The sequence below is a fragment of the Gastrolobium bilobum genome, unplaced genomic scaffold (genome assembly GCF_033153095.1).
Source record: "Gastrolobium bilobum isolate Gb01-03AN ecotype WA unplaced genomic scaffold, APGP_CSIRO_Gbil_v1 utg20487, whole genome shotgun sequence".
Taxonomy (NCBI): Eukaryota; Viridiplantae; Streptophyta; class Magnoliopsida; order Fabales; family Fabaceae; genus Gastrolobium; species Gastrolobium bilobum.
The window spans coordinates 50,262-78,223 of record NW_026897768.1 but is presented as its reverse complement, the minus strand read 5'-3'; the positions used below and the strand labels follow the sequence as shown (position 1 = coordinate 78,223).

Genomic DNA, 27,962 nt, shown 5'->3' with positions numbered 1-27,962 from the left:
ACCACAAGTTTGAAAAGGATCTCAGGTTTTTTTAAAAAATATATGTTAACATCTATGAAATGCAGATGCTCAAGGCTACAGTGAGACGACACGTTATAACGTAACAAACAAAATGTACATAGCAAAGCTCAAAATTTTCACCCCTCAAAGCCGTGGGCAATACTCAATTCACTAAAAAATAAAACAGAAAGAAAAAACTCCGGAAAGATGTTATATACAAAATTGTCTCCCTATCTGTCATTTGGGATTGAAATAAGATTGAACTCAGAAGGATGTCAACAAGGTGAAACACTAATCAATAAGTTCATCATAGATTGATTCTTTTGCTACCTCTACCTGACTGATCTACAGGATCCTGAGATGAACTGTGTATCTACAAATTTGTACGTAGGGTATGTGCCTGAAGAGCGAACGTGCCTAACCAATGCCATCTCCATCCCTTTGTCTGTCTTTCCTCCTTGTTTCCCCAGCGACAGAGAGGAAATGAAAATATAAGCCAGATCGTAGAAATACAAGTTTTACTAGAAGAAATCATCAAATGAACCCTCCTTTTCACTTTCAGATCCTGAAAATGCAACCGTAAAGAAAAAGAAAAAGAAAAATGATACTGTGATAGGTATCTGTATCCCAAAATAGAAGAGAAAGAACTGAAATGATGTTGATAATGTTGAATCCAAATCAGACCCAACAAGTTAAGCATATGATATCTCACAGAAAAGGAAAATTACAGTAATGGTGGAAAAATAAATTGCTGAAAGGAAAGGTGTCCTAGAAGAATTATAGTGCTTCTACTCACTCCCATATACCAAAGGTGTCCTAACTCCAATTTCCCAATAGCTTACCCCTCTAATTGATTCTCACTCTATACCCCCAAGTTTCCCTATCCCCCCATAACTGATTTCAGTGCCCACGTTCTCCACCTTTGCTGGGTCAGCAATTGGTTGAGTTTGGTCCGGCACAATATAATCTAATATTCTCCTGTAGACCTTCCTATGGTACACCTTACACTGAGATGGGGTTAAGGACCCAACCAGTGACAAACAATTATAGAATACAAACAAAGGATTTGAATGAGAAATCTATTATCTTTATTACCATAATGGTCTCAGCAGTACATTGAATTGAAGAAACTGATACAAGGGACTACAAATGGACAGAACTAAAGCAATACAAGTAACTACAAAGAGATGATAGCGTAGAGAAATTGGAGAGGCTCTGCACTCTCACAGACCTAAGTTCCAACCAATACTCCAGATACCCTTCTATGACCTCCTTCCCCTACTTAACCACCTCTGCCTGCCTTTCCTTGCTCTCACCCATTCTGTTAGGATCAGTTACATGAAGTTGTAACTGACTTGCTGACACATCAATAGAAGCCTGGGTTGGGGCCCATAACTTCCTTCCCTTATTCCTTTTGTATGTTTTCATGGGCTGGACCATATCATACTGTCAAGACACATTCTTTTCGTCTATTATATAAATAACAAAAGGACAATTTAAACATAATAAAAACAAGTAAATTAAAATATAAGCCATGCTCTTACTGTTATCTTTTATTGCAATCACTATCATCATCATCATCATATATGCATATAACTGTGTTAATATAGGAAGCAACTAAATCTTATTGCCACTACCTTAACTGTGATATTGCATAGTAAACCCCAGATTAAAAGCTGCCAGGTTCTCAAAAAGCGTATGTCTATTCTTATTTTAAAAATTCCATTTATAACACACATGACAGGATCTTTATATAGAGTTACTTTACTCCTCTGACTACCAAATTATTTTCTCCTAATGCAGTAAGCAAGTTCAATGGGCCGATAACTAGGACACTAACATTTGTGAAGAAAGATGGACTGACCTGATCCATCTACTGCAGTGATATCCTGAACTACTAGTTGAAAAGGTTTGGGCTTGGGGGAAGAAAGAGTTTCTGGATTCGAAACAGGAGCTGGAAACGTGAAATCAGAGTCTGTGGATGAAGTATCAGAGTTACTGGAAGCAACATCAACTCTAGCAATAGGTCGAAAAGTTGAACTCAATCTTGATGAAGTACTTAAGATCGTCTTCAGCTCGGCAACTTGACTTGACATGGAAGATATCATCCTGATACACACTAATTCAGATATAGCATTAATCAAATAGTATTCAGTTTTAAAAGTCATAATTTAAATCGTAGCAATAATCCATGTACTATATTCAGCTTCAAAACCCTAATTGATTATTGCCTTAATTTACCTAAAATCTATTGACCCTTGTATCCCAATTTTGTTTAGGTATTCTCTTCTGAAAGAGAGAATTGTTTACGTATCATCAGATATTTCTATAGAATTTCAATCCTATTTGTTCGCCAGGTCAGCAACAAGTAATTAGTTAAGTGATAGGATTAAATCACACATATTATTGGAAAAGCATATGACTTGTCAATATATATTAAACTTAAAACAACTAAGTTTTATTGTGTGTTTGTCTGCTAATTCTTAAAGAGTGTTTGTGACTACTGAAAGACCGACTTTGATTCTTTTAGCGCCTTCATTTGGTTTTATATTGTTTACGCAAGTTATATATCCAGCTGAAAGATAAAAATTCATCACTAAAAGTACAAAGAGAAAACACGCACAATTATTCTATGGTTGTCTCACTCATTCCACTATGCTATCCTCTTTCCTCTTGGTATCGTCGGGCAATGATTAAACCATTATTGATGGATCTTGGTATTGGAAAATCAAAATTGTAAGTAGGGATGTAAATGGGCCAGCGGGCCTAATAGGGACCTACAGCTTGACCTACATTATGCATGGCTCAGCCTATCACATATAGTCAAATAGAACAAGACCATACCTAAAAAAAGCATATCTAGAAAGCAGGTTGTAGACTTTCTTTTACATTCCAGGCCTATAAACCTACAAGACTGCCTATACTATATTATATATTTAAATAAATTATTATTTTAATGATTTTGAATAATAAAGTAATATTATTTTAATTATTTAATGCTTAATAGGCTTTAATAGGCTAACAGATCTAGGCTAAGGTTTTTGTTTTTCAAAGATAGGTCAGACCAAACTTATAATTTGGACCTATACAAGGCTAACAGACCAGACCAGGTCTAAAGTATATTACACAGGCCTGGCCTTTTTAAGGCAAAGCCTAACTGAACCCAGCCTATTTATACCTCTAATTGCAAGATTATATAAATAATCAAGGGAATAATAATAATACTACCTGTTCAATGAGTCCTGAAGCTGATATACTCTTTTTTCAGTTTCTGCAAGCTTTTTCTGTAACTCTTCGCTGGATCCTTCAGCTTCTACATATTTCCTTTCAAATTCATCAGCTCTTTGTTTTTCTGATTGCAACATGACCTGTGCAATGTAATAACCAGATAAAACTTGGTAAGTTTGAATTTTATAACTATAACCATATACCAAATATATCAAATAAAAGCACCGGATTATTATAACAGTGACCATGTGATTCTTCGAGTGATGCTTTGATCTACACCATTCATCCTTGATTCTTTTCACCTTTATAGATCATGGTCTTATATCACGCATTCTGTGACTATAAACTACAAATATGCACACAAATTCTCAAGTTCATTAGTTCTCAGTCATTACTGCCATCTGCATTTATAGATTGTTTGTATCTCTTTCAGCTTTAACTTACTGAGAATTTTCTTTGCCTTCAACATCAAACTAATTCAGCTTGCCTCCACCATAAATAGAAGAGTTCTATGATAAAAAAAATAATAGTATTGCTCTCTTACCTCTTTATACAGTAAATTTTCATGTAATTCAACAGAAACATACTGTATTATACTGAAAATCTAATTATGAATTATCTATTTTACAAATATCTAAATTTAGAGATTGAGAAGAATAATGACATAGTGGTATAGAACTAAAGATTCCTTTAAATTTCAAAAGGTCTAGAAGGTTGTTGAAATTATAGGGATTTAGGTACTGAAAGAGGAAAAGGACGAAAAAATTCTGAATAATTAAATATAACATTGATATATGGTGTGTGATGATATGTTATAAAAGACAAAACACTAACCCTTATTTAAACTAATAATGGACTCCTAATCCTAATTAAATGAGGAAAGATCATCAAAGATATTTTAAAATATTCTAAGATACAATAACATGATATTATGACATATTTTCTAGATATCCTAACACTCTCCCTTAAGCTATAGCTTACTAAGCTCTAAGCATCTTACAATAAAACACACTAAGAGAAAATAAACTAAAAATATAACACAGTGGCAGGCATCTGAGACAGGAGGGTAGGGCTAGAGCGTGTGGGACAAGAGGCGGATCCTAACTGTAGGAGATGAAAGCCATACTACATCTAGGATTGGAAATAGGGGGCCAAACTGCACCTGGGACAAAGATGGGGCCGAAGTGTCTCCGACTATAGACGGCAGGGCCAGACTCAGCGATCATCAATAGGAAGAAAAGTCATTGTTAGAATATCTAGAAGACATTGTACAATATTATGATTATATCTTAAAATAGTTTATAGTATCTTAGATGATCCTTTAGGATTGATTCTCATATTTCTATATATTTTATAATTTGTTTCCTTATTTTAGGTGTCTACTATTAGTATAAATAAGAGTTATTACTGTCTTTTTTATCACATCCTTCACAATAATATTAATATAATTTTATCATTCTGAGTATTCTTTTCCTCTCTCTATACATAAAAACCACTCCTAACGAAACCTCGAATAGCGAGGGTAAGAGTAAGGAAAATCCTTGTGCGCAACCTTGCACTTGTATTTTTGCACAAAGTTTATTTCTTAGATTCATACCTGTGACCTTGCCCTTTCTCTATACCTCAATCCCTATAATGTTAACATGATGTCAAAGCGATACCATCCTCCATGACTTGTCCCATCACTACTTTGTTGCTGAGTTCCTTAAAATCTAGAGCTCCATTCTATTTTGATGATTATTCTCTTCCTTTAGAATAACCTATAATGACCCTAAATGGTAAATCTTAATTAGAGATTTAATTTAAGGATTTAAATGCCATAATTAGATTTCGTGTGTGATTCCGAGTATTTTGACTGTAATCATGACTATGTTATGAACAGTGCGTTCTGCCGGAGAATTTACAGTTTTGTGAATTAACCGGTAGAGCTTAAAAAGAGCAAAATAATTTTAGAGTCATAATTTGATAATTCTGACGACAAATATGAGTTCAGAACGAAAAATTGTATAGTCTGGCACTTTCCGTGAAAATCTCGTGAATAGTGTTTCTACCGGGTATTTTGTACTGCTGTTTAAGCAACCGGTAGAGTCCAGAAATAAATAATTGATGAAATAAGAATAAGAAAGTCCAATATATGCCAAGCAAGTCAATATAGGCCCAAGAAAATGATAAGTTTATAAGTGTTAAGTTTCAAAAGTAAATAAAGTACAGTTAGTGATTCACAGTGCATTTCGTCAAAAACGGTGAAGAAACCATACTGTGAATTATGAATATTGTTTTGTAACAAATAAAAATTAATCTAAATGATTTTAGAAAAATAAAAATATGTTCGTAGCTTTAAGTTAGTTCCGGGTCAACTTAAGTTAAAATACGCGATAGAAAAACATCCGATGAAAGGGGCCACATGTGCCTATATAGCCTTGTCACTTAAATGAAACACTATTCATTTCAGATTTTCTTCTTCTCTCTCTTGCATGGCCGAGCTGCACTTGGAGGAGAAGGGGCTAGGGTTCCAAATTTCCTTTCTTTGATTTCTTAATCATCCATTCTCCAAATTCAAAGACCCACCACATGAAATTGATTGGAAACCACTCAATGAATCCATTCCACCAATCAATTTGAGCTATAGTTGAGTGTGTGAGGAGTTTTTCCTTCCCCCATTTTCGAGCTACTATTCATCAAGGAGGAGAAATGACATTTTTGGTGGAGCTTTGCTTGGTGAAGGCCTTCTAGGCTTTGGGTAGTTCATTGGAGGTAACAAAACTCTAACCTTATGGCTTTATTAGTGTGAATAATGTTTTGAAAGTCATGAGCATGGTTGGGTAGGAAATAAAGTAGTATAGAATGTGAAAATTATGATGGATTATTGTTATTTAGGAAGTTATAGTGTTGAGTAAGTATCCACATGTGATAAAATAATTGAAAAGCCCTATTGTATTTTCCCCCTAGGTTTCGGCCTTCATGGGTTATATAGGGTTCATCATGCAAATTTTTATTGTATGTTTGAAAAGGTAAAATATGTTGGAATGTAGTGTAAATGGATGAATTGGTGGAAATGCCAAAGTTAGAAAAAAATCCTACAAATACTTGCTCTATGTTTCGAACTATAGGATGTTTAGGGGTATATATATATTGGTTACATTTTATTCTAATAAAATGTGTTGCATTTTAATATACCATTGGATGAGCTAAGAAGTGAAATGCTTTGACAAATGGTTGAAAAATACCTTGAGTCCCTAAGGGTATGCCCGCGACTTTTAAAGAAAAATAGCATGATTTATGTGAAAAATTCTTAAGTAAATGCTTGATTAAATTAAAGAACGCCAACGGGTGTATAGAGGTCTAGACTTGTGTATTGGCATAGAATTGGCAAAAATATAAAGAAAGGAAAATAAGCGATAAAATGTATGCTTATGAAATAATCATGGTATTGCATCATTTTATTGATGCATTGTAAATTATTCTCTAGGTGTACCTAGGCATTGAGAAGGATCGGAAATCTCTTGAAGCGATAAAAGTAACTTGTTCCACAAGTAAGCGTATTGGTAAAGCTTCAAGAGGTAAGCTCTATGTTTAAGGAGTCTTTTCCTGCTTGAGTGCTCCACCATGGTTAGTGAACTATGGTTGGACTGTATGACTGTGATTTAGATGCTTTGTATAGATGCATTCATATAGAGTTATTTGATAACATGATATGTTTTGCTCTGATATGACTTCTGTAATATGATTTCTGTAACAATCTCTGGCCATTGATTGTATAGTACCCGGATGTCCGCTTTGGGGTCCTCCCTCGGGACTGATGGTGTACGCCTCTGATATGTCTGGTTCCGCTTTGGGGTCCTCCCTCGGGAACACGTGCGTTGATTTCCGCTTGGGGTCCTCCCTTGGGAATGACGACGCACACCTCTGATATGATATGGATAAATCCTCTGTTCTGTTATGATATTTGTTATATGTTGTATTCGTATACTCTGTATCTGACTTTCGTGCAGGAGTGAGCCAGGGGTATGGAGAATTCTCTATAAACCTGGAGCTTATTGAGATTTGTAATCTCACCCCTCTTTGGGGACATATTTTCAGGTGCCCAGATTCCCGGTGAGTCCTCACTAGGCAGGGACACGACACGTGGCTGAGGCAGTTGACAGATCGGATTTTGAGTGGCTGTAGGCTACTACCTTTTGGAGTGTTTGATGTCTTTTAGTATTTCCGCATTTGATGGATCACGATATTGATCCTTTATTTTGTATATGGCCTGTATATGTTTTGTACATGTCTGTCACTGGGATGCATGTACATTTGGGTATTCAGGCACGTTATATGATGATGTATTATTCAGTTTATGATTTTGTATTGGATTGCATGTTGATTAGGATAGTGGCACGGAGCCATATTTTGCATGCGCCCATGGATGGGTATCTGATGGTATCTGCATGACTGGTACTTCTGGATTACTATGCTGTATAAACTGTTTATCAGGAAATGCTTCTGAGTGGGATTGGAAAATCCCCAGTTGTCCGATTTATAGAGGAAACTCTGCCCGATTTTCGTTTACCCCGAGTAAGAATTAAAGTAGAAAAAGAAAAAGTTAACTCGTATTTTCGTAAGTTAAGTCTTCCGCTGTTTTCTGTTTTATCATATGTATGTTAATTGAACCGGCTCGAGACGGGGATGTTACATAACCCACCTTCTTTGCCCAAGAACATGTCCCACTGCCATCAAAAAAATTTCAGATGGTCCCGCTTCCTCGCTTTCTTCCTCATCATCAAGTTCTTGCATTTGTATCAACCTATGCAGCATCTGCTTAAGTTGAGAAATGCTGGAATTCCACGAACAGGCTGTGGTCGATCTTTTCTGATCACCTTAAAGAAGATCATAGAATCATCCATTTCTTTCCCAATCAGAGATCCGGCAAATCAAACTACTTTATTATGAATCCAAAAATAGAGTGAGCTTTCCAGAGAGAAAGAGAGATGAGAAAAGAAAGAATACTACTAAGTTACGAATCTAGTTTCTCTAAAGGTTAGAATTACAATAATGGGGGAAAGGAAAAGATGGAGAGTGAAGGAAAATGGAAGAAAGAATGAATATAAAAGGAAGTCCTCTTCACAAGGAAAATCCTCAATTCTACAACAAAGTATACAAAGATGTCTATCAATAGGGGTTAACCTCTCTTATAAGTTATGTACACTATCCAGGTTTCCCTCCTGACTCCATAACAGTATAACTCCTTATTAACTACCCTGGACTCCTACTAATTGCCCTCAACAAAATCAACTACTACCTATAGTATATTCCTTTACGAATAGACCTCAATATTGTAGTACTAGTGGTAACACAGAAAAAAGGAAAGAAATCTCCTTTAAGGGTTTCCCTTATAACTAAGCCATTGCTTTATTTTTCCCAAAATTAGCCAATCTCACCTCTCTTCTACCTTTTCCTGTATTTATACTGGTTCTCTAACTCTAACAACTTTAACAACCCAACATAGCTATTTCAACTAACAATACTCTCTGACCCTAACACTGTCCCATATCAGTTCCAGAACCTCTTCAACATAATATTTCCTGTAAATACTGTAAACTATTCTGTTGTTAGGAAAGATTATAAGTTATTTTAGGAAAGCAATCATTTAGCTGGATCTATACATTGAAACTAAAACATGTATTGATATACTATTCAAAAATAATATTCAGTCCTTTTTTATTCAAGTGAATATAATATTGATGTATGGTGTGTAATGTTTTACAAAAGAATTTAACCTTAGTTATACTAATTCCTAATCCTAATTAAATAAGAAAACAAATCATAAAATATAATGATGTAAAATACTCCTAAGAGATCATCTGAGATACTGTTAAATATTATAAGATACAATAATGATATTGTGAGATATTTTCTAGACATTCTAAAAAAGTAATAGATATACTATATTACCTTCAAGTTTTCTATTTCAACAGTAAGAGCCTCAATCTTTTCAATGTCTTCGAGAGGACTAGAGGAATCCTTGATAGCTTCAATGCTTTCATCATCTTGTAAAGGACTTGAGGATTCTTCTTGAAAAGGATTTGAAGGTTCTTCCACTGAAGGACTTTCATGTTCCACTGATATCTCCAAAACCTGGCATTCCACAATAGTAAACCAGTTCATGTTGTTAATGTCAGCAACAAGGACTTCAAGATAAATTATGCTAAAAGAGGGTCCTTCAGGTTTTTTCTGTATTCATTGTTGTCAGTACCTTTTGCAGCACCAAAGATATTCCAAATAATGCTTCTTGCTTAGTTTAAAGGAAGTAGTCCTCCTAAAAGCTTTAAGTGGCTCTGGAATAGTTTTGAAGTATATCTCTAACAATTACATATTCCTCTATTTATAAATCTTAATAGCTGCTACTAGTAACTATGAAGTCAAGGAATACAAAAAATGCAAACATATAAGAATCTAACAACAGAGTAAAAATATAATATACAACCTTCTGTTCATGTTCATCCCTGGAGTGATTGACGCTTTGTGAGATCATTGCCGCTTTCTTAAGGTTCTGATAATTAAAGAGAGCTTTATGACGCCGCCAATAGGACTGCATTTGTTTTGATTCCTTAAATTTCAGGCAATAGATAAGCAGTTTAAAAACACAATAACATTAATAAACCGCTCTAACCTGAATACTAGTTGAGGCACAAGTTTGCTTTCTGTATCTCAATTTATCACAAGCATCCATTGCCCGGAAACCTGTCTGCAAGACAATGGCAGAAAACTTTATTTTGGTGTACCATTTTCTGGCTAGTTTTCCGAGCATATGCTTTTGAATTCTGACTGCAGCTGCTTCTCTCTTCATGTGATAATATGATCTCCGAGCCAGTTCTCCTAAAAGTTGCAACAACCAAGTACTTAACGAAGTAAATTGATTACATGAATGCTTCTAGAATTCTGCACGTAGAACTTCTTAAATCTATGCTTCGGTTATTTCTCTGCAATAAGAAGCATTGTCTAGAGATTGAAGAGGATTTTTTTCAAAAAATATTTTATATCACTGGATGTTTATTTCAACTTTATTTTTCTTCTCAAATATCATTACCAGAGTTTCTTTAAGGTTTACCCCAAATATGATATATAATAATATTATTTTTCTTCCCCACTTTTTGGGGTTAGACTTTAAGACAACGCACAGGTATCCTCTTTTCGCATTTTGATGATAAATTTTCACTTATTTTGAAAACTATGAAATACAAAGGACTTCTAATTTTAATGAAATGAATGTTCATCTCAAACTAAAATACTTCATGTTTTCCTCCGCATGGAGTTACTCAGCCTTAGACCCTCCACATAATACAAAATTACAAATAACTGACCTCTGCAAATGGATTGCACAAAGACAGAGGACTTTCGCAATGCAATATATGTTTTCCGACTAAAATGGGTTTTAATCTGCTTTTGGATAACTGTTGCAGAATTGCTAAGCAGGCATGCTCTCTGGGCATCCAGTTCAGCCATCTGACCAGCTCTTAAGAATACTTGTGTTTCCCCTATCTGCAAAAGTAGCAGGGTCACAAAAAGTTCTGTCAAACGAGAAGAGCATTTTGCAATAAAGAATTTTGATCAACATAATGAGTCAGAATATGCATCCTTCGTCATAAATCAAGAACAGTTCATACATTTCATTTGAAGCTCCCAATCAAATGGACAAGTACCAGAAAAAGATTCTTGGAATATACTATAACAGAAGTATCTAAATGACATTAATTTTAATATTAAAGGATACGAATTATTGAGGGTAGTAAACAATATAAAATTCAATAGAATTCCAGTTCTACCTGATAACCTGTCAGCCCAACCTTCTCCAAAATCTTTTTACAAGAATCCTTTTCATCGAAGCTGCATAAATGCAGATAATTTTCAAGATGGGAAACCAAGTAAATGTCAAAGTAGAAAGCAATGACATCAAGACTATTTAGTAAAAAGAACATGGCTAAAAAGTTACACTTACCTCCCACGAAGAACCTCAGGAGCAAGAATTCCTAGCCGAGTTAAAAATTCATGAAAGGTCCTGTGTGTGGGGAATCCAGCACATTTAATTCTTACTGCTTCAAGAACACCCTACAATATCAACAACGGGTGCAACTCTATAAGTTAAAGGCAAGGGAGCGGGTATTGAAACTTGTAATTTCCTGTTCACATTCCTCGTACTACTTTTAATTGCAATTTCTAATTTTCCTATATCAAATATGAATAGACAAGAAGGAATAGGATTAAGTAAGGTTTGACTGAATAAAAACATTATTTAATTGACAGAAATTTTGGAAATTAATAGCTAGTGCAGGGTGAAAAGGAAAATGGAAGTACCAATAGTCCTTCCCTTAAAGCAAACATTGTACAACTTAATTCCAAAATCTACTTACACCAGAACGTAATTGTTGGATGACGTTCATATTCTCAAATATGCCAGGTTTTAATAGATTATTTGGCTTCACACATCTAATATAGTGGGGCTCTGTCAAATTGAGCGCATCCATCAATTGTTGTAGTTGTAGCTGCACAAATTAGTACAACAACATTCATTCACCGTTCAATTGTAGTAAGGCTTATCAGATAACATATTTCCTTCTGACAACCATATTTAAGATACCTTAAAACGAGAACCAATAGAAGAAAACTTAGCAGATTTGGCCGTCTCCTCAGATAGTGGAGGGAAAAGGCCTGATACAAATGAACATTTGGAAGAACTTAACATGTATTGATGCTCAGGAACAACATAGTCCTTGTTCTTGTCTATAAACTGCTCAGACTGATACTGGACCTGAAAAAAAAGTGCATAAATAGCAACTTTTAGATGAAACGCACTGTGAAAAAATAATAACTTAAATAGCAATCATGAAGAGTCAAACTCACCTCCCCAGCATAATGAACAACAGTGAAGTCTGAGCGTGCCAATTTTGGCTTGATGAAGCGTTTGTGATCTTTGAATGTCTGATAAAGCTTTTGTGAAAAAGTTTCATGAGTTGACTTTGGAAACATACTGCAAGCAGACAATGATAATGTCAATAAGAGGTATTAGTTATTCAAAAAAAAAAAAATTGCAACAAGCTAGCACGCTGCCTATTAACAATTTTGCAAAATATCATCAATGACTTCAATAGGATGAATTATCAGGAAACAACCATAAGATAGTTTACATTTTTTCTTGGAAAATTTATTGGTAAATAAGAGATCAAACTTAGCCATTATTTCAACTCAAAACTCATAAGAATAAATATCAATTACTAGTAGTGCCAAATATCAATGTGTCACATTCCATTGCTTGCAGAGATCTTGGACTGACATTTACTTAAACAATAACCATCAATTGAAAGATATAATAAATGGCACATTTATGTAACTTAATCTAGTACTTCGCAAGCTCTACATCACATATTCGGGTCATTGAATAAATGAGACTTTGATGAATGATTTTTCTTTTTCTTTCAATTATTCTTTTCCCCTTCCCAGTCTAATAATAAGAAAATTTTATTTATTTCTAGTAAGCACCCATTTCTGTATTCTTCTCTCTCTTATTCCAAACACAAATGTATATACAGTATAGTAATATAAGAAGAATTAATACCAAGCTTCATCAAGCAGAGAAATTATTCCACCCGGTTTCTGCAAGCAAAGTCATTTTTAGATATCAGTGTTACAACATTCTGACAGCAGATTCAGAGGTTACAATCTAAGCAAATTCCAAAACAAATATTCCATAAATATTTCAAACAGAAGTCCTGCATATAGCAAAATCATGTGGTGAAAAGCTATCATCACTAATGTCTTTATAACATGGCTTACAGAAGATAATCCTAGAATCTTTCCAATACAATGGCTGAAAAAGATATTCCCCCTCAACGCATCAATAGATCAAATAGTACCATATATGGTCCCTTGGCAATGAATCATGTGTATCAGTTCAAAACAAGAGAAGAGCTACTACACACCATCAAAGCAAGGCTGACCACCAGACATCTCAGTCCAGCAGCAGTCACATGCCTCAACAGGTTATCTGTACCAGACAATATCTGAACTAAACATAGTTTTTCTTCTAAATTAAGCAATGCTTATAAGATTGATTACACAGAAATTATGATTCATGTAAACAACCTGGCATTCAGAGGCACAATTTGGTAATTTAGACCCAGTAACAGTAGCTAATGACAAGTGTCTAGCAAACAAAGAGATCTTCACAAAGCATAATCTATCAGAAAACCTGGTTGTTATGGACTACGTTGGATACCTAACTAATGTCCATAAGTTATGGTTACAATCAAGTATTTATTGTATATCAAGAAAAAAGTATTTATCATACTTCATAAGATTTTTTTAAGTCAAAACTTAAATAAACAATTTCCATTATTTTTCTAGGGTGGAAGAAGAATTTATTCAGAGAAAGGAACAGATACATAAAACAAGGATGAGCAGTTCTTAAGAAATAAAATAATACATAATAAAAAGTTACTAGAGAATCCATGCAACAAATGTCTAGAAATGCCCCTTGATCTCTCTAAATATTGCTGTTGGGATCCCCTTTGCTAGGGATATTAAAATCATTGTTGAGCCTACTCATAACAGTTCAAGTTTTTAGGATATTTCGGTCTTGACAAGGTATCATTAGTTTCGGTGAACAAGTGGTAAAGAGTTCGTTCATTGTTGCGCCCATTCCTCATAATTAAGTTAAACTTAAGCACGAAGTAAAAAAGGCCTATGCAACTGTCCAAACTTCAAGCCTACAAGGCTCTTATGTGAGGAGGCATATTAGAGATATACAAGCCATTCTTGGGCCTTTAGTCCTCTATCTAACTGTAGGAAATTAGTAGGAAATTAGAATTAAAAATATTTCCGTTTTTATTTTCTATTAATTAGTGGATAGGACTAATGACTCATTGCTGAGTCATCCTTATTAATTCTTTCTCATTCTCTATTGTATAAATCTCTTTATCAGTGTAAATCATTGTGAATCAATATAGAAAAAACAATTCTTTTTATTTCAATTTGGTACCAAAGCTTTAGTGACCACGAGGTCACGAGTTCGATCCTCACCACCTTCACTTTTAGGTGGAATTAAGAAAAGCACAAGGCAAACCAATACTGGACTTGTGTCATATTTACGCTTCAAGCCCAAAGGGCTCTTACGTGAGGGGGTGTGTTAGAGAGATATATAATTATTAATTTAGCCTCACCCAATACCTTAAGGTTTTGGGTTGTAGTGGTTCTTAATATGGTATCAAGAGCGGGTTCGTTCCCACCCTAGAACAGCCACCCTCAAGGCTGAAACCAGTTCAAAAATCATCCAAAAAATCATCCAAACACAAACCAACCTCTTCCAAATCCCATAAACCATACCTATAGACCTCCAATCGAGAAGGTGGAGTAACCATTCTACTTAGAAGGTTCCAACGAGTTGAACGCCATCGGACACATCGCCGTCAGACGTCCCACGCGCCGCCACACGCGTGGTCACCCTCTGGCTCGTGTAGCCCACGCGCCACCTTCCCGGAATTTTTTTCCAACGCGACCTGCCCAGATCATCTTGTTGGCTCCTTCTCTACCTATTCCAGTGGTCAAATCTAAAATCGGAACAACTTCATTTTTTGATCCACGGTCAAACCTTCTCTATATTCATGGCTTCCTCATATCGTTCTTCCGCTTCCTTATTTGCCCCAAATTTTCAGTCCTCTGGAGACAACTTAGGTATGCAGATCACTAGTCACCAGTTGAACGGTAAGAATTGTCTGCAATGTTTTCAATCTGTTAAGTTGGTCATTCGGGCAAAAGGTAAGAAGGGTTATCTCGAGGGAAAAATTAAGAAACTTGCTGAGGATACTCCTGATTATGAAAATTAGGAGATTAATAATTCCTTGGTAATGGCGTGGCTGACTAATTCCATGGAACCACAGATTGGCCAAACCTATTTGTTCTTCGATACTGCCAAGGAGATTTAGGATGTTGTTCAACAAAATTATTTAGATCTGAAGAATACCTCTCAAGTCTTTAAACTGAGAAATAAGTTGAGAGACTTTCGTCAAAGGAGTATGACTATTACTGAATATTTTACTGCACTAACAAATTTATGGCAGGAACTGGATCTTTATTATGCATTCGACCTTAAAGGATTGGAAGCTAATACCCAGTTTAAAAAACACTTGGAGAAGGAACGACTTTATGATTTCCTTGCTGGCCTCAACCGAGATCTTGATGAGGTTCGTGGTCGAATATTGGGACAGTGAGCGTTACCCTTACTTGATGATGCCTTTGCTGAAGTTTGGAGAAAATGAGTCAATTGATAAGTCTGATGATATGCCTGCATTGGCTACCAAACGTACCATTGACCGTTCCTCTGGAGAATTAAAACGGGATGGTCGTCCATGGAGCACCCACTGCAATAAAATTGGTCATACCCATGAGAAATGTTGGGAAACCCACAGAAAACTTGCAAATCGGAAGCCAAAAGGACAAAAAAAAAAGGTCATGCATATCAGGTCTCTACTGATGACAAGGTTTATGAGCCTCGTGCATCATCTGACTCTGATGGTGTGTTTCTTAGCAAGACTTAGTTTGAACAACTTCAGAGACTTCTGACTCAACCTCCTAAAGCCACTAGTAATGTGGCCCAGCAGGGTACAACTTTCATGTTGATAGTCAAAATCATTGGATCCTTGATTCTGGAGCCTCTGACCATATGACAGGTAATCCGACCTTGTTTTGTTCTTACACTCCATACTCTGAACCCTCTCAGGTCAAGATCGCCGATGGCAGCTTCTCCCAGATTTCAAGACACAAAACCTTTAAACTTTCTGAGCATATTAATTTAACATTAGTTCTTCATGTTCTTTCTCTGGCTTGCAATCTCATTTCCATTAATAAGCTGACTTCTGAGTTGCATTGTTTTGCTAAATTCTTTCCACATAGTTCTGTTTTTCAGGAACAGGACTCGGAGAGGATGATTGACAGTGCTAGAGAGGATGGTGAACTTTACTACTTTGAGGAGGATGTGACTCATGAAGTTGTTTTTGTGGAAAAAGACTCTATGTTTCCTTTTGATTCATGTAATGATGTTATACTATGGCACTGTAGGCTAGGCCATCCTAATATTATCTATCTTCAGAAATTGTTACCAAACTTATTTATTAATAAAAGTCCTAATTTGTTTTCTTGTTATATTTATCAACTTGTCAAGCATACTCGTGTTCATTATCCTTCTAAAGCTCACCATGACTCTTCCCCATTTTCTTTAATTCATAATGACATACGGGGTCCAGCCCGTGTAAAGAATAATTCAGGTGCTCGATGGTTCATTACCTTGATTGATGACCATTCCCGAGTTTGTTGGGTAACCTTCTAAAGGACAAGTCAGATGTTGCATCCATTTTTAAAAAGTTTCCTGCCATGATTCAAACTCAATTCCAAGTTGCTATACAAATTCTTCGTACAGATAATAACAAAGAGTATTTTAACTCTATTCTTGGAGAATATCTTTCCCAACATGGCATCCTTCACCAAAACTCGTGTCCTGACACACCCCAACAAAACAGAGTTGCAGAAAGAAAAAATCGACATCTCCTTGAAGTTGCTCGGGCTCTTATGTTCACTATGAGTGTTCCAAAATATCTTTAGGGGGAAGCCGTTCTTACTGCCTCATATCTGATCAATCGAATGCCATCTCACACTCTCAACTTTCAGTCTCTTCTTTTTAATCTTTTCCGCACCTTCCCTTCCTTCAGAAGCATCTCCTCCCTACCTCTCAAGTTATTTGGTTGTGCTGTATTTGTCCATATTCCCTCTCATCAACGGTCTAAGCTTGATCCTAAGTTTCTCCGGTGTGTCTTTATTTGTTATTCTCCTACTCAACGTGGCTATAAGTGTTATTCACTCTCTCTTCGTAAGGTCTTTGTCTCTATGGATGTCACCTTTTCTGAGACTCAACCTTTCTTTCCCTCGACTTCTCTTCAGGGGGAGTCTATAGGAGCAGATGAAGATCAGTCATGGGAACCTACTGATGCCACAGCATTACCTCTACTATTGGAAACAGGGGGAGCTACAGAATCCTCACCATCAGGAGCCTCCTCAAAGTGGAAACAAGTTTATAGCAGGAAAAAGCTTCCTCAAAGTGTAAATAACCCAGAGCCTCTACTCTGCCAGGATTCTGAACCAAGTTCTAGTTCCAGCACCCTAACACTTGAGTGTCATGATAAAAATGATCTACACTTGCCCATTGCTCTCAGAAAAAGTCCTCGATCTTGTATTACTCATCCTATTTCTAATCATATTTCATATGAAAAGTTGTCCCCAGGGTTCCGAGCTTTCAATACTATGTTGGATAGTACAAAGATACCGAGAAATATACATAAGGCTCTCAATGATCAAAAATGGAGGGATAAATGAATGCTTTAGAAAGAAATGAATGCTTGGGAGATAGTGACCCTACCAAAACAGGCAGTAGGATGCAAATGGGTGTTTACAATAAAATTCAATGCAGATAATAGCATCAAGAGATACAAGGCAAGATTGGTTGCAAAGGGGTTCAAGAAGACTCATGGGATAGATTATCGTGAGACTTTTGCTCCAGTTGCTAAAGTCAATACCATCCGAGTTCTCTTATCACTTGCTGCCAACCTAGATTGGCCTCTGCAACAATTAGATGTGAAGAATGCATTCCTAAATGGTGCCTTACGTGAAGAGGTCTATATGGATCCTCCACCTGGTTTTGAAAAGGGAAATGGATCAGTGTGTAAACTAAAAAAGTCTCTATATGGGTTGAAACAGTCTCCTAGAGAATGGTTTGATAAATTCACACAAGCTGTCAAAGGAAGAGGCTTTATTCAAGCACATACTGATCATACTCTCTTCCACAAACACTCTAAGGATGGTAAAATTGCTATTCTTATTGTGTATGTAGATGATATAGTTCTTACAGGTGACGATAGTGAAGAATTGAACTCATTGTAGAAGTATCTGGCACCTCAGTTTGAACTGAAGGATCTTGGAACTCTCAAATATTTCCTTGGTATGGAAGTTGCTAGGAGCAAAACAAGCATCACTCTCACACAAAAGAAATATGTTCTAGATCTTTTGTTGGAAACAGAAATGTTAGGGTGTAAGCTTACTGAGACACCTGTGGAACCTAATACCAAGTTAGGTATTGAAGATGGGAATGAAGTGGATAAAGAGCAATATCAGAGATTGGTTGGAAAACTAATTTACTTATCTCACACACGACCTGACATTGCCTTTGCGGTGAGTATGATTAGTCAATTCATGCACTCACCCAAGGAGAAACATCTTAATGCAGTCTATAGGGTGCTTAGATACCTCAAGAACACTCCAAGAAGAGGATTATTCTTTACAAAGGGGTATAAAAGGACAATTGAAGTCTACACTGATGCAGATTGGGCAGGCTCATCAGTGGACAGGAGATCTACCTCAGGCTATTGCACCTATGTGTGGGGAAATCTTGTTACTTGGAGAAGCAAAAAGCAAACAGTGGTTGCAAGAAGTAGTGCTGAAGCAGAATTTCGAGCTTTAGCTCATGGAGTTTGTGAAGGAATCTAGTTGAAAAGACTTCTTCAAGAGTTGAAGATCTCATATTCCCTACTAATAAAACTATATTGTGACAACAAGGCAGCTGTTAGCATTGCTCAAAATCTTGTGCACCAAGTTCGAACAAAGCACGTGGAAGTTGATCGTCACTTCATCAAAGAAAAATTAGATGATGGAAGTGTGCGTATGATGTATGTTCCTACCAAAGAGCAGACTGCAGATATTCTCACTAAGAGTCTATACCATCCATCCTTTGAAGACTTGATTGGCAAGTTGGGAATGATCAACATTTACCTCCCAACTTGAGAGGGAGTGTAGGAAATTATAATTAAAAATAATCGTTGCTGAGGGTCTACATCGTCACTTCACCGTGCAGATATTTCCGTTTTTATTTTCTATTAATTAGTGGATAGGACTAATGACTCATTGCTGAGTCATCCTTATTAATTCTTTCTCATTCTCTCTTGTATAAATCTCTCTATCAGCGTAAATCATTGTTAATCAATATAGAAAAAACAATTCTTTTTATTTCAATACTAATAGCTTAAGCTTTTGTGAACCTTGAGATTCTTAAAGTGGGCATGAGCTGAACGCTAAAGGGAATTAAGAATTGGACTGTCTACAGATTATCAAAATTGCATACTGAATATTACCTTATGTACTTTTCACATGCACGGATCACATACAAAATACATACTCAAGTATGCAACTTGCAAGCACACATGGAATACTAAATGAGATTTGATCTCACAAACTGACGGGAACCTAACTTATATTCATATATAGCAGCTAGCCATTTTAATAAATTTGGCAATGGCTCTTGCACTGGAAATGCGGGTCAGCTATTGTTTGCCTGAGTTTCAAAAAGATTAATAAAAAAAAAAAGCAAAGGAGTGTGATTTCATAAATTCCATTAAGAGACACTAAGCCCAAACTAAAAGCTTGTAGAAACCTTTTCAATGAGATCCAATACATCTTGGTTATCTACAAATTCTAAGTAGCTCCAGTCAATGCCTTCTTTTGTGTATTCCTCTTGCTCCATCTTAAACACATGCTGCAGGACAGAACGTCGTCAGATTGCATGTTTAAGAGAAAAGTCATAGTTGAAGTTGTCAAATATTTTTAAAAACTAACCTCATACCTGGTTGAAGTGTTGCTGCAGCTTTTCATTTGTGAAATTAATACAAAACTGCTCAAAACTGCAAAGAGAGAATTAAATATCAGCTTGGCTTTATCTTATTTACTAAGGTACCAAAATGAAAGAGAGAGCTTGTTTTGCAAACTGAGGTTTCCAACTCAAAATATTAAAGGTATTGACAGGAGAAAGGTAATATTGAAGATAAGGAGTTCGACTCTAAGGTCAGTGAAAAGTAACAATGCTTAGGATAGGGACTGTGCAACTATATAAATGCACATATATATTAGCAAGAATGAATGTTGATTGTATCAGACCTTGTGTTTGTGCGTGCTCGTCTGTCCCTAAAATTAGAGTGTGCAAACATACAATGATCTATCCTCACCTATTAGTTCGAAAGCTTTCAAAGCCATATATGTCAAGAACGCCAATTAGACATTTTGAGCTAGAATCCTGCCCAATGGAGACATTAATTTTATGGACTAACCTGGACATAACAAAAAAACATAATTGTTATTGATCTTTTCATTTATAAGAAATGATTCAGACTTAAATAGCAATAATCAAACATTGTACATCTATATACATACATACGTACGTACACACACACATATATATATATATATCCCAATAGGGGGTGTTTACAATATATAATAAGAGCATAAGGGTAAAAAAAGGAAACAACATAAGTACAATATGTTAAAAAGAAGGTATCTATCCTAGTTGAACCAATAAATCCTAATTACAAGGATTTTCCAAATACAAAAACACATAACAAAACCATATTACCAGTCAAATAAACGAGAATATAGTGTCTTGGCTAAACCATCCCTGCTAACTGTTGCACCAAGAGGATCAAGACTTCTTTTGATGATTTCTTCTGGGGTAATCATCACGCGCCTACAAAGTGCATCTTCCAAAGCATTAGGATCACACCTGAAATAAGAATGAATCCAACAGATAAATAATATTAATATGAAGAAAGATATTGCACAATGATAACACCAATAATTCAGCCGTACATGAGAAGTTCTGCTGTTATTTGGAGATGGAACTTGGATTCTTCATCTTCTAAAACTGATGAATCAGTTTCTTCTTCGGATTTTGCAAACTTAATGTTTCCAAGATGAAGAATAGCAGCTATAACTCTGAAAATTGCATCCTGATAGGAAGGAGGAAGGAGATATATTACTAATCTTGTTAAGAAAGGAAGCTAAAAGAATTATCAGAATCACTAGCAAAGGTGATAGTCACACCTGCTCCTCCTGACTGATTCCCACAATATCCATGGCTCTCTTGGTGCTAAGATACTCTTGAGCAGCATTAACACCAGCTAATTCATAGCAACTGGATTGATTAAGGTAGTGAAATGATCTAGGATCTCCCAACTTATATTTCTCCTTTTCCTAACAAAAGCAATTAACAATTCAGAATGCCACCAAGAAATTTATATATGACACGAAGAGTAGCGAATAAAAGATCAAGTTGTGACTTGCCTACCTCTGGGGGAGAGGCACAGAGAAGGTAAAAACAGTGATAGTTACGCTCAGGATCTGAGATTTGGCAAACACGAGATTTCTCAAGAAGATAAGTTCTAATCGCTGCACCGGATATTCGTCCATACTTATCAAATTGAATCTCAACAAACTTTCCAAAACGGCTGCAGGAAAATAAAGTAAACAGAAGTAGGTACGAACAGCTACTTCTTGTTATTGAAACAGTTAATTCATACATGAGAAAGAACCTTTATGTGGCAAGGTACTTCTCACTGACCTTCAATATAAGTAGCATGAAAAGAAGAAATAGATCGTGATGAAAAAATTTTAATGAAAAATATTGTCCTCTTACATTTCCAAGAAGAACCAACTTTTTACCCAATAAAATTCATGACAAACTAAAAAGCATAGAATATGTATACGATGAAAAAGTCAAAAGGGAAAAGAAAAAGAGTCAAGTAATCAAAAATCTCCACATATCCATGATACCAGTATGAAATTAAATGATATACTAGAAATTACATGCATGGAAATGCAAGTGGAATGCTCAAGAAAATACTGTATACAAAGGATACACTTGACACGTACATTATGTAACATATCGAAAGACAAGCCTAATAGAGCATAACAACAAATTTCTTACCTGGAATTGTCATTTCTAACAGTTTTTGCATTACCAAATGCTTCAAGAACTGGGTTTGACTGCATCATTACGATTTAAAATCTTAGTAGGAATGATGAGTTTAACGTTCACCAACAATACACCACGAAAGAGGAATTAATTGACATATCAAAAGAGGGGTAATCAAAACCAGAAATTTATCTAACAGGAAAAAAATGCAAAGCTTCCTACTTAATATATAAGAAAAAATATTATTTGATATGATAAGGAGAATATAAAGAGGATTGCAAGGTATTAAGAAAAACAAAAAGTGAAAAGACTAGAGGAGGAGGTTGAACTAGTTTATTCCATGATCTAACCACAATCTAAATCCAGACATTATTAAAATATAGTGAGTCTATTTCACCAAACTCACTCACTTGAAATCATTCCAATTAGCCTCATTTGCTTCATCAAATGTCTGTTACCTATTATTATTCTAGTGTCAAGTCACTACAATAAGTATATTTTAGAATGTCCTAAAATAGGTCAGATCCATCTTGAACTTGAAGTGAACTGTTAAATTCATAAAAAAACCATGTGTTACCAGTGCTTTTCAAATGATGCGGCAGTGTAAGATACCAAGATATATTAACAATTTACAAAATTAGCAATAAATAAAAATCAATAATTTATTAGCTAACAGCTATCTAATTAAGCCTAAAAATCTTCATATTTGAATCCATTTTTTTCAGCTTTTAGTTAACATCAGTAATATATTTGGTCTTCATTATTGTTCATTACATGTCTTCAAAATTGTATTTTGAGTATCTAACTGTTAAAGATATATAAAATCATTAAGGTAGCCTCACCCAACAGCTTAAGCTTTTGGGTTGAATTGGTTCTTTACATAGTATCAGAGTCTCGGTACCACGGATTCGATCCTCACCGCTCCCCACTTTCTCTTGTGGAATTTCTTAGCACTGGTAGGTGGGCCTGTGCATTATACACTCTTCAAGTCCAGTGGGCTCTTGTGTGAGGGGGCGGGTTAGAAATATATAAAACCATTAAGGTAGCCTCACCCAACAGCTTAATCTTTTAGGTTAAATTGGTTCTTTACAATATCTTAAACGCTATGTTTCCTGGTATCGCTAAGTTGTTCTTGCTCTGGCCAAGAGAATGAATGCAGGTTCAAACAATGTCTCAATATAAGCCACAACCAAACATATAGAAGCAATAGCAACCATAATCCAGAGTTAGATAACCTTCTTACTTCTAGTACTTGTTGTTCAACAGTCCGTCCTTCAGATGCAGTGTGACCACCCAAATATGCCAGGTAACACATAAGCATTTTGGTGGTTTCTGTCTTACCAGCGCCACTCTCACCACTAACCAGAATAGAGTTGTTTTTCTCCTCAGTAATCATTTCCCTAATTTAAGCAAACAGGGGGCAATAAGAATACCATTTAATAAAAGAAAATTTGACGGTAAAATCAGAGAAAACTCACCTATATGCTGCTTCAGCAATAGCAAAAACATGTGGGCTTAAATCTCCAATTGTTGCTCCCTTGTAGATTTTCATCGCATTAGCATCATACAGGTGTGGAAGACTTTGGAAGGGATTGATTGCAATAAGAATATTTCCAGTATAAGTCTGCCATGATGTCAAATTATCACACAAGAGATCCCCATAGCTGCAGTAGTAAGTCATTGTCTTCCATAAGGGTGAACATTAACTGATTTCAAACTGAATGTGGGGCTAATCTTACATATATTTCATTGATCTTGTATCTATTTTCCAAATTATGCAGCACTCCTGGCTCATGCAAATAAGCAAGCTTGGTCATGTCATCAACTCCGTCAGTAGGAGCATCTGTATCCTTGGGATATAATTTTGACAAACGGGAAAAAACCTAATGAACATGGAAATAAAATAGAAGATAACTGATCCAGAAAACATGACCATACTTGTGTGCAGCGTTGTTGCTAATGAGAATAAAATCAGTTGTACTCTTAGTCTTATCGGGTGCAGTGTCTCTTGACAGAAGTAAGTGCTCAAATTGACGTCTTCAGACCACTTCTAATTTGCTTTTTTATAGATTTATAGTTCTTGAGAAGTGAGGAGTGACATAATGTCTGAGTTGAAATATTGAGAATCCTTAAAAATTAGGCCATCACAAAGTGGAACTAGAGACAACTAGAAACATAAGACTGAAAAGCTGTGAGTCTGTAACCTATAAAATATTTCAATTTACCTTCTTCCCATTGCTAGTTTGAATTTCAGCTTCCTCCCCATTAATATTCAGTACTTGTCCATCAATCCAGACTAATTCTGGATCTCCAACCCAAACATGAGAACCGACAACAATGTTTTCTGGAATGCCCTGTATCATTTGTAATCAAAAGTATTAAGAAAGTTCTTGGATTATAAGATATTTAAAAAAGCTAAAGAACAATCTGTATGTAGAACCAAGAAGAATATAGAAAATTCCAAGATGATTAATCAATTATTTGAATCAATATATATAGCAAAGAACAATCTGTATGTATTCCATTTTGTTAACATAAAATTACCTTCCAGGGTTTTATCAATATCTATCAACATATAAAGGTATAAATCTAAAGCCACAACAGAGAAAAAGAGGGCCAGTTTGTTGTGCTTGAAGTACCTTTTGTAGGGACCATGTGATATTGACCCAGAAAATAACATTATCTGTTCCGGTGTATATGGGTTTTAAGAAATAGTTTCTACTCCATGGTTTATGTTACAGGCCTTTGATGTGCAGGGACATATTTGAAGTTTGAGTAAAATTTCTGCATAATTTTCATTTTCATATCTAAAAAGTTTCAAACACAAAGTTAAAATGAAAAAATGCTGAGATAAGAGTCGAGGAAAATAAAAAGCAAATAGAGAAAATGTGGATGTGGTTATTTATTGAAGTGAATTTATTTTTTGAATTAAATTTATCAACATCAACATCAACAACACCTTTATCCCAAATTAATTGGGATCGGTGGTAGATGAACCCACATGAAAGATACAAAACGGTTGGAAAAAATAAAAAAAAAATAAAAAAAAATAAAAAAAAAATAAAAAAAAAATAAACAAATAAAATAAAAATATAAAATAAGATAAAATAAAATAACAATATATGTATATATAAATAAATAAAAGTAAAAAAGAAAGGGACAAGAAGAAGTGGGGGAAATGAAGGGGAAAAGGACTAAAAAGGGACCATCTGGAACATAGGAATAACAGTGGGTCTAACCCTCCACCATACTTATAGCTTTTCTCCATTCCGTTCTAAGACATATTGTCCGCCAATCTATATCCCACTCCATTAAATCTTGTTTTACTACTTTCCCCCAAGTAAGCTTCGGTCTACCTCTGTCTCTTTTTGTGTTGAGCTCTTGGTAACAAACTTCTGTTCTTACAGGAGCATCCATGGGTCTTCTCATCACGTGCCCAAACCACCTCAATCTATGTTCTCTCATCTTCTCGGCTACCGGTACTACTCCGACCTTTCGTCGAATATCTTCATTTCTTATCTTATCCATCCTTGTGTAACCACACATCCACCTTAACATCCTCATCTCTGCTACTCTCATCTTATGCTCATGTTGCCTATGTGCTGGCCAGCATTCTGCTCCATATAGCATTGCCGGTCTTACTGCCGTTTTATAGAATTTTCCTTTTAACTTCAGGGGGATTTTGCGGTCACACAAAAAAGCAGATGCACTGCGCCATTTCATCCACCCTGCTCTGATTCTGTGATTTACATCCTCATCAATCTCTCCACCGTTTTGTAAAATGAGGCCCAAGTATTTAAAAGCATCTTTTTTGGGTACCTCTTGACCATTTAGATGCACAGGTTCTTGGTCCTCATCTCGTACCAGAGAAAACTCACACTTCAGATACTCAGTCTTGCTTCGACTTAATGTGAATCCTCTGGATTCCAATGTGCTTCTCCACAATTCAAGTTTTCTATTAACACCCTCCTTGCTCTCATCAATAAGCACAATATCGTCTGCAAAAAGCATACACCATGGCACTTCCTCTTGAATATCTTTTGTTAGTTCATCCATAACTAAGGCAAAGAGGTAAGGACTTAGAGCCGACCCTTGGTGTACACCTACCGTGATAGGAAAATAACTTGATGATCCGTTACAACCTTTTACACATGTAGTAGCCCCATCATACATATCCTTGATTGCCTTTACATACTTTAATGGAACCTTTTTCTTCTCCAGGACCCACCATAAAACTTTCCTTGGAACCCTATCGTATGCTTTCTCAAGGTCTATGAACACCATATGCAAGTCCTTTTTCTTTTCTCGGTATCTTTCCATTAGTTGTCGCATCAAGAAAATTGCTTCCATGGTACATCTTCCTGGCATAAATCCAAATTGATTTACAAAAACCTTGGTATCTCTCCTCAAGCGATGTTCAATAACCCTCTCCCACAACTTCATAGTATGGCTCATTAGCTTAATGCCTCTATAGTTTGAACAATTCTGTATATCTCCCTTGTTTTTGTAGATAGGCACAATCATACTTTTCCTCCATACATCAGGCATCTTATTCGTCTGGAGAATCTTATTAAAAAGATTGGTCAACCATTTTATTGCCACATCCCCCAGGCCTCTCCACACTTCAATAGGGACACCATCAGGCCCTAAGGCTTTATTAGTCTTCATCCTCTTTAAAGCCTCCTTAACTTCATGTGTATTAATTCTGCGTACAAATCTTCTATTCACATCATCACACGCGTCCTCTAAGTCCACCTCGCTTGTATCTCCATCCCCATTATACAGCTTGTTGAAGTATTTCAACCACCTTTCATTTACATCTTCATCTCTCACCAGAAGTTTTTGATTTTCATCCTTGATGCATCTAACTTGGGTGAGGTCTTTACTTTTCTTATCCCTTATCTTTGCAAGTTTATAAATACCTCTTTCACCATCCTTGCTCCCAAGATTTTTATACAACTCGTCGAAAACCTTGCCTCTAGCTTCTCGCACTGCTTTCTTTGCATTTTTTCTCGCCAATCTAAACTTTTGCAGGTTCTCTGCACTGGGACTTTTATGCAAAGATCTAAAGCACTCCTTCTTATGTTTAATTGTCTCTTGCACCTCTCCATTCCACCACCATTTTGAATTAAATTTATAACACTTTAATTTTTATTTGTTTATTTCACGAACGTTTGAATAGGATAAGGATATTTCCTACAGATTAGACTCTCACTTCTACTAGGAAGGTCACTGTCAGAGTAACTAACATAGCACTGATCTGAAAATAAATCAAAATTCGATATTCAGGTTGGACATTGCAGAGAGAGAGAGAGAGAGAGAGAGAGATTGCCAGCATAATCTTGGCACCCCCCTCCTGGCCAACACCTGAATGCCCTGCTGCTGCCTTGGATGGCAGAAAATTCCTTTCCAACTCTGTGTTTAAATACCTAAAACATGATTTTGGAATTCCATAGCTGTTGACATGGAAATTATGAAGAATTTCAAGATCTGTAAAAAAATATTCACAACTAATTGGGGGAAAAATCGAACATTAACACACTTTTTCACTGAAAAATCTATCAACTAAGGATATTCATACAGAGGTAAGGTATATCAGTCTAATCGAAAGAAGCGAGAATCATCAAATTACTCATCATGATAACACTAACATACTTTTTTGGCGGCAGATTATATCAACTAACCAAAATTGATGCAGTAGAAGAAGCGGGAACTCAATTACCATTTCTTAGATATGAACCTTGGCTGAATAGGAATCACAGGCCAACAGAACCATGCGTGTACATTTTCAACGGATTGAAATCATGGATCGAGAATTGAACTTCAACTCGAACTATCGCACCCGATCTTGGATCAAGATTCGCGCAATGCTTGAAATTCTTAACAGATCGGAGTTCATTGCAAGAAAAATTGCTGCGGG

The 27,962-nt window shown here is 35.8% G+C and overlaps 1 protein-coding gene across 3 annotated transcripts; it reads right to left on the bottom strand.

Annotated features, from left to right (window-relative positions):
* Positions 1–133: 133 nt before the first annotated feature.
* Positions 134–27,962, bottom strand: LOC133310070 (myosin-9). Of its 3 annotated transcripts, XM_061510956.1 has the most exons (26): positions 27,765–27,962; positions 24,268–24,396; positions 23,782–23,925; positions 23,521–23,666; positions 23,286–23,442; positions 22,055–22,113; positions 21,416–21,575; positions 21,172–21,321; positions 20,938–21,077; positions 20,705–20,851; positions 20,301–20,402; positions 19,922–19,979; positions 19,733–19,834; positions 12,821–12,858; positions 12,109–12,235; positions 11,846–12,016; positions 11,619–11,750; positions 11,207–11,316; positions 11,034–11,094; positions 10,572–10,749; positions 9,881–10,086; positions 9,695–9,799; positions 9,163–9,345; positions 3,229–3,368; positions 1,865–2,109; positions 134–565 (listed from the first exon to the last, which is right to left on the bottom strand). In XM_061510956.1, the coding sequence occupies exons 1-26, from the start codon at positions 27,765–27,767 to the stop codon at positions 522–524; spliced, it is 3,237 nt and encodes a 1,078-aa protein (XP_061366940.1). In that variant the 5' UTR covers positions 27,768–27,962; the 3' UTR covers positions 134–521. The 3 variants fall into 3 exon arrangements, with proteins under 3 accessions (XP_061366940.1, XP_061366942.1, XP_061366941.1); XM_061510957.1 differs by lacking the exon at positions 134–565 and having other exon boundaries at positions 1,873–2,119; XM_061510958.1 differs by lacking the exons at positions 24,268–24,396; positions 27,765–27,962 and having other exon boundaries at positions 23,521–23,706; positions 23,782–23,816.